This window comes from Nematolebias whitei, chromosome 18 (genome assembly GCF_014905685.2).
Source record: "Nematolebias whitei isolate Nwh7 chromosome 18, NemWhi1, whole genome shotgun sequence".
NCBI classification, from domain to species: domain Eukaryota; kingdom Metazoa; phylum Chordata; class Actinopteri; order Cyprinodontiformes; family Rivulidae; genus Nematolebias; species Nematolebias whitei.
The window spans coordinates 16,078,338-16,086,117 of NC_056515.1; the positions used below are offsets into that span (position 1 = coordinate 16,078,338).

Below are 7,780 nucleotides of genomic sequence, written 5' to 3' on the forward strand. Positions count from 1 at the left end.
AGACCATGGAGAATATTGTTTTTCACACAAGGCAGCTGACGGCTCCATATAAGGTCAGAGAAATGCGTGTTTGTTTACCCTGTGGAGCGGGTCTGGTCTGTTTCCATTCACACTGCACTCGAACCGCGCTGGAGTTCTCTTCTACCGGACCGAGATCTAGGTTTTAGCCCGGGCCAGAGTTCGCATTTTTGTTCCGTGACAGAGTTCGATGGTGCGTTCACACCTCCCTAAACGAGCCGGACTTTCTAGGAAAATGAGCTAGAGTTCGATTAAAGCGGACTAAACAGGGCTGATGTGAATGCATCCTAAGAGACTGAGGACTGGAGGTTTCCTTCAAACCCGGGATGCAGGTTTGTTTGTTGGACGGTCCTGATTGGTCACTTAGAGTCAGGTGTTCAGTGGATTTTACTTGCAGACCCAGTTTGATACAAACTACAGTTTTCAGACCAAACAGGTTTTATTTCAGGCTCTGAAACTCCAAGCTGCTTTCATCTGGACCCCGAGACCAAGAACACTCAGAGTTCTCCTTCCAGCTCGCCTCCTGCGTGTCGTACACCTCCTGTCAATCACAGCCGATCCGTCAATCATCAGATCAGTCAGTAATCTGTGTTGATCAGACCAATGGTTCAGACCAAACCGGTCCTCCTACCTTCTTCCAGATGGGGATGGTGGCTTTCAGCTGACTGACGCAATGCTGGATCGCCAGCTGTCCATCGTGGCGGTGAGGGGACGAAATCGCCACGACGATGCTGGCCTCGCCCACCTTCACCCACCTGAGGGAGGAAACTGGCAGGTGAGTTCCTGCTGAGTGTGGTGCTGCAGCTTTAAGAGTGACATCACAGGTGACCTCTCACCCAAGTCGGTGGTGGACGCAGACACAAGTCACGCTTGGCCAGCGAGTTCTGATGTCCTCACACAGCTTGGAGAACTCTGATTGTACCATGGACTCATAGGCCTCATACTCCAGACCGATCACCTTCCTGCCGTCCACCTGGTCCTCCCGAGTTGTACCTGAGGACATCAAATCTGAATGATTACTCTGTTCAGAAGTGTCAAAACAGCTTCTAAAACTGTCCTCACAAGGTCTAAAACTGTTCTAAAAGGATCTAAAACTGTCCACACAAGGTCTAAAACTGTTCTAAAAAGGTCTAAAACTGTCCTCACAAGGTCTAAAACTGTTCTAAAAGGGTCTAAAACTGTCCTCACAAGGTCTAAAACTGTTCTAAAAGGGTCTAAAACTGTCCTCACAAGGTCTAAAACTGTTCTAAAAAGGTCTAAAACTGTCCTCACAAGGTCTACAACCAATGTTCCCTCTAATTTTTCATGTGTCTGGGCAAACACACAAGCTCCAAGAGCACACTGAGGGCCACTGTGAGCAACATCAGATGTGCACGCTGTGGTCACACACCAGTATCACAACTGTTCAAAACCTGGGATCATAGCCAGTTACATGGCCTATTTAAATAAACTAATTACAGCAGCAATTTCCATTAGTTTACTTTTAATATAAGTGACCTGGCCCACTTCAAATGAAAAAGACAATAATCTTATTGTTCGTGAGATGTGTAGTATGTTATATGTGAGAGTCCTGCATTGGTTTGGGTGAGGGTCCTGCTCTGGAAGATGGCTAGGATGCATGAGAGAAGTGGAGCGTGCTCTATTCACACAAGGAGAGCTGTTGGTCAGACTACTTCTTGTTGTGCCATTAACTCTATAATAGATATTGAATCAAGTGTTACTTATTTAGGCAAAACTAAATGTTAAACAGCCTGTTAAAATACACCAGAATGCAGGAAATGGCATCTACTTTATTTAAAATTGTCTGGGGGAGGACCCCCAATTAAATTTCAATTCAGTTCAATTAAGTTTAGTTATTTGGCACCAAGTCACAACAGAAGTAATCTCGGGGCACTGAACAGAAACATTCTTATATAAAAATAATAATTAGCATTATTTATCTGAGGAGCAGACTGCTTTGAGTTTAACTCCATCACAGAACTCTCATCTTGAGCAAGCATGAAGGCGACAGTGGAAAGAAAAACTCCCTCATGAGGAAGAAACCTTTAGCAGAACCAGGCTCAGGACAAGCGGCCATCTGCTTCGACTGGCTGGGTTTGAGAGGAACAGGAAGGAGGAACAGATACACAATGGCAGGTCGATAAGCACATGTTAAGATAGAAATAGTATCAAATGAAAACTATTCAGTTTTAACAATTTAAGGAAATGAGGTCAATTTGTCCTCTAATAGTCTAAGCTTAAGACAGCATGACAAGCCGACCTTAACTATAGGATTTATCAAAAAGGAAAGTCTTAAGCCCAGTTTTAAAACTGGATAATGTGTCAGTCTCATGGACAGAAACTGGAAGTTGGTTCCACAAAGGAGGAGCCTGATAACTGAAAGATCTGTCTCCCATTCTGCTTTTGGAAACTCTAGGAACCACAAGTAAACCTGCAGTCTGAGAGTGAAGTGCTCTGTTAGGAAAATATGTAACAATAAGAGCTGTAATATAAGATGGAGCTAGGTTGTTGAGAGCTTTGTAGGTTAGAAGTAAGATTTTGAATTCTATTCTGGATTTGACAGGGAGCCAATGGAGAGAAACTAAAACTGGAGAGAAATGATCTCTCCTACTAACCAGTTGTAGGGTCAAGAGACAAACATGTAACATTAACACAGTAGGAATTGTTTCTATAAGAACATTATCAAATATTTTACGTGAACGGTAAGATTGCTTCGCCCATGAGGAAATGTAACACAGGGTGACCTAACATCGAACAAACAAAGATAACCATAATGGTGGAGGTAGTGAAGCTCCTGGTGTTACCTGAAGCATTTAGTGAAGCATTTCTGTCTTATCAGCCAACATCAAGGCAAAGAAGAAAGAAAAAAAAACTAATCTGCTAATAACTTAAAATAAGTTACTGCAGTAGATGTTTTCATGCTGCAGATCAACACAGAGCAAGAACTCACAGTGAAATCCAGTATTTAAGAGTAAATTTTACATTACACAACCTAATAAACTTCTTCTTTCGGCTTTTCCCTCTTCAGGGGTCTCCACAGTGAGTCACCATCCTCCATCTCACTCTGTCCTCACTCCAACCACCTTCATGTCCTCTCTAACTGCATCCATAGATCTCCTCTTTGTCTTTTTCCTGGAAGCTGCATTTCTAACATCCTTCTACCAATATACCCACTGTCCCTCCTCTGGACATGTCCAAACCTTCTCAGTCTGTCCTCCCTAACTTTATCTCCCAGTTATTCATCCTGTGCTGTACCTCTGATGATCTCATTCCTATATATTCATCAATTAAACGGGTTCTTTCATTTTTCTGGACTGTATAACATACGTGCATTGAATTTAATAAAATGTGGACGTGAGACGTTAATTATCTTTGACTCACCAAACGAGTGGGTCATTTATTAACAGAATCAAGTTTAACACATCACACATTTACATTAATTGGCAAGAACTGAAAAATAACGACATAATTAATCAGCTTTACAACCAGGAAAACCATACGGCCATGATTTTCCGTTGCTTCACCACAGACATTTCTGAAAACATCTGGATTAATTTGCTAGCAGATAGGAGAGTTTAAAGATGGAAAGATGAGGTTTATCTACAGAGAGATGTGTGAGGGAATTTGTCTGTTTTAACCAGAACATGCACGCTCCTTGGAAATCAGCTTGGGCCAACGGTACGCTTGGTTGAGATAGAACTTTTTACCTTGCAGAAGATAGTTCAGCGTTGGTGTAGAGCTCTCCTTTCAACTCTTTCAGCGTCTCCGTGAGAACAGCTAAAAACCCCTGGAGTCGTGAGGTTATCCAAACAGAAGTTATAATTCCCAAATCGTCTCTGGTTCAGCTTGATTCTCTTTCAGCAGCATCCTGAATTCCAGCGTTCTGCATTCTGGAACTCCAAAAACTCTCTGCTTGAACTAGGAAGTGCCAACATTTAAATGGGCTCTACTTCCGGTTCATTTGAGAGCCTCTGATTGGTCGATGGACCCCAACAGAGGTGTGTTTTGTGATGTAAGGTGTTATGAAAAGTCAAGGAAAAAGATTAAGATTGTTTAAGAACAGACAGAAAGATTGTTATGGAGAATTCAGACTTCGGAGCCACCTCTCCTAGTATCTTGCTGTAAAAGTTAAACATGACATTTCTTTTCATTAAACTTTCAGTTGACCGAAACTTGAACTTCGACACACTTACAACTTCGCTCATTGAAGACAGAAAATCAAGAAATGCATATTAACCTGATTTCTTCTTTGAATGAGGATTAAAAATCATTATTACTGTTTTAAGTAAATAAAAATGAGTAGTTCACTTCAACATGTAAACATTGTTTGAACTAACACAATTTGATTATCAAAACATTTGTAAAATAGTAATGATCATAGAGAATTGTCTTTTTCCACTTGATTAATTCAAGAAAGAAAGTCTCAGGATGGGTCAACCTGTATCTCTGGATGCAAATCAATGAAATGACAGTTTCTGACCATATGATCCTAAGGTCAAGTTTTGACATCAGGTCAAGTTCACTACAGTAACAAAGCTTAAAAAAGACCTAAAAGTCAAGGTTGCTTGTAGCTATGTAGCTTCTTTGAACTTAGCTCGCACTTAGAACTGAAACTCTAGAAGATACTTATTGGCTGGAATGAAAGTTTGCCTGTGACTTCATTGGTTGAATTTTTTAGCTCTTCGTAAACTTCCGTTGTCGCTACACAAATCACGTGACACAGGTCTGTTTTGATGGGGGGGGGGGGGGGGTCTCCATCCTCCACTCTGCAAGCATCAGGCGGATGCACTGTACAGACGGCTGCGCTCAGGCTGACAGTTTATTATAAAATGGGAAATAACCTTGTGGCCAGTCTCCAACTGCGCAGCATAGATTTTCTTGTGCGCAGAGAATGTGTGAGCAGTGCGCGATTGCGCAGGCGCATAGCTTAGAGCATATGTGTCAAACATCAAGGCCCGGGGGCCAAATGTGGCCCTCGTTGACATCTTATCTGGCCCTCAAGATGATATGTCAAACATAAAATACTTCTATCTCCAGAATTTTTTCAGTAATCTTTGATTATGATGTCGAAAGCACAACAGAGAACATCAAATGAGACCAATCAAACTCTTGTTGAGGAACCTGTGACCAAGAAAAGATGTTGGATAACTTGAGTTAATGTAGATTCTGAAATTGTCCCGTACCGTCATCGTAGTTTTGAAAAAGGTTTCAATTTCGGCCCCCTTCTGTAAGTGAGTTTGACACCCCTGGCTTAGAGGGAACATTGCCTACAACTGTCCTCACAAGGTCTAAAACTGAATCAGGTGAACTTGACAACTTGGTGCCAGGTGAGTCTGACAGGAAGCAGTGGAACTGGTTCTGGTACTGTTTTATCTGTCAGCAGCTGAACTTCACAGATGCCAGAAGATAAACTAGTAGCACTGTCTGTGCCTTTATGTCCCACAGGATGAAGACGTCATCCATGCAAAATTTAAAAAAAAATTTAAACTGTCAACTTAAATAAAAACCTTTTTTGTGTTTGAAGTTCCTCTTAAGTGAGAGGTATCCATATGGAGTCACCTGAAGAAGATCTCTGGTTTCAAAGATTCAGCATGTGATGCTTTAACAAGCTGACTCCGCCCACATCTGTGTGTGCGCACGCGTATAATGAATGAATCACATACAGAAATGAGTCTGACAATGCGTTCAATAAACAATAAATGATCAATAAGAACCTATAAATACTGAGATGGCACCGCAGGAGGAGCTGCTGACAAAGTCCACCACTTCCTGCACAGACAGCCAATCACAGCTCAGCTTGATGACATCTCTGTGATCCTCGGACATCTCTGCAAGAAATCCACCAAAAAATATTTTAAACATTATTCTGATTGGTTCACTGATGTCACACTGATCTGTGATTGGCTCACAGCCCTTACTTTTCTTCTATCCACCGCTCAGTGGTGGAACCACGGCAACCTCGTCTCTGTCCTCCAGCGTCACCAGCTGGTCGTCTATGGCAACGTACTGCTGACGCACTGCCAAGACTACCTGACCCTGCAGAGCCACCAGTCTGAAAACACACAGGTGTTTACAGGTGTCACGTGTTCAGACTCTGTGCTCTTTCTCAGCTGTTTGTACCTCGGATGTTTCCGTAGCAACAGCGCCCACAAGTCCTCGCTGCTGATTGGTGTTGGCACGTCTACAAGCTCCTCCTTCAGTCCCGTCAGCTGGGCACTCTTAGCAAAGTACAACACGATCACCTGAAGAAGAACATGAAATAAAACTCAACTGTCAGAGCTCCGAACTCACTGACTTTTCACCTTGATTATTTGAAACAGTGACGAAACAAATCAAATAAACCAAAAATCTGCTCTAAAAATATAAATCATAAAAATCTTATTAAAATTTACACAGTTATTTTACCAGAACAAAATAATAAAATCATTAAATGTGAAGTATTGAAAATCAGATCCCTTTCCTCTAAATACCTGTTAGTTAATGAACTGATAACTGATCATCATATTAATTTATTCTGTCTGACAGAAACTTGGCTACAACAAAAGGATTTTGTTAGTATAAATAAATCCACTCCTGTTAATTATTAAAATTTTCATGTTCGTAGAATAACAAGTCGAGGCAGAGGTGTAGCTTCTACATTTCAATCAGGACTATTGATTAATGCTAAATCAAGTACAAACCGGATTCCAAAAAAGTTGGGACACTAAACAAATTTTGAATAAAAACTGAATGCAATGATGTGGAGATGGCAAATGTCAATATTTTATTCGTAATATAACATAGATGACAGATCAAAAGTTTAATCTGAGTCAATGTAACATTTTAAAGGAAAAATATGTTGATTCAAAATTTCACTGTGTCAACAAATCCTAAAAAGTTGGGACAAGCAGCAATAAGTGGCTGGAAAAAGGAAAATGAGCATATAACGAACAGCTGGAAGACCAATTAACACTAATTAGATCAATTGACAACATGATTGGTACAAAAAGAGCTTCTCAGAGTGTCATTGTCTCTCAGAAGACAAGATGGTAAGAGGATCACCAACTCCACCATTGTTGCGCAGAGAGATAGTGCAGCAATATCAGAATGGTGTTACCCAGCATAAAATAGCAAAGATTTTTAAGTTATCATCATCAACCGTGCATAACATCATCAAAAGATTCAGAGAATCTGGAACAATCGCTGTGCGTAAGGGTCAAGGCCGTAAAACTCTACTGGATGCTCGTGATCTCCGGGCCCTTAAACGTCACTGCACCTCAAACAGGAATGACACTGTCAAGGAAATAACAGAATGGGCTCAGGAATACTTCCAGGCCAGGGGTAATTTAAAATGGAGTGTGGCAAAATGGAAGACTGTTCTGTGGTCAGATGAGTCACGATTCGAAGTTCTTTATGGAACACTGGGACGCCATGTCATCCGGACCAGAGAGGACAAGGATAGCCCAAGGATAGCCCAAGATGTTATCAACACTCCGTTCAGAAGCCTGCATCACTGATGGTATGGGGTTGCATGAGCGCTTGTGGCATGGGCAGCTTGCATGTCTGGAAAGGCACCATTAATGCAGAGAACTATGTTCAGGTTCTAACAACATATGCTCCCATCTAGACGTCATCTCTTTCAGGGAAGACCCTGCATTTTTCAACACGATAATGCCAGACCACATTCTGCAGCAATCACAACATCATGGCTACGTAGGAGAAGGATCCGGGTACTGAAATGGCCAGCCTGCAGTCCAGATCTTTCACCTATAGAGAACATTTG

At 41.6% G+C, this 7,780-nt stretch overlaps 1 protein-coding gene across 2 annotated transcripts in view; it reads right to left on the reverse strand.

Annotated features, from left to right (window-relative positions):
* Positions 1 to 457: 457 nt before the first annotated feature.
* LOC119424366 (molybdopterin synthase sulfur carrier subunit) overlaps positions 458 to 7,780 on the reverse strand; it is a 15,109-nt gene continuing 7,786 nt past the window's right edge. The window contains exons 1-5 of one of the 2 annotated variants that reach the window (XM_037691829.1): positions 5,937 to 6,016; positions 5,733 to 5,846; positions 855 to 1,011; positions 650 to 773; positions 458 to 559 (exon numbers count right to left, since the gene is read on the reverse strand). In XM_037691829.1, coding sequence (XP_037547757.1) covers positions 458 to 559; positions 650 to 773; positions 855 to 1,011; positions 5,733 to 5,844 — 495 coding nt within the window. In that variant the 5' untranslated portion in view covers positions 5,845 to 5,846; positions 5,937 to 6,016. Of the gene's footprint in view, positions 560 to 649; positions 774 to 854; positions 1,012 to 5,732; positions 5,847 to 5,936; positions 6,071 to 6,138; positions 6,261 to 7,780 lie in introns of those variants that run through there. The other variant, XM_037691830.1, reaches the window with a different exon arrangement.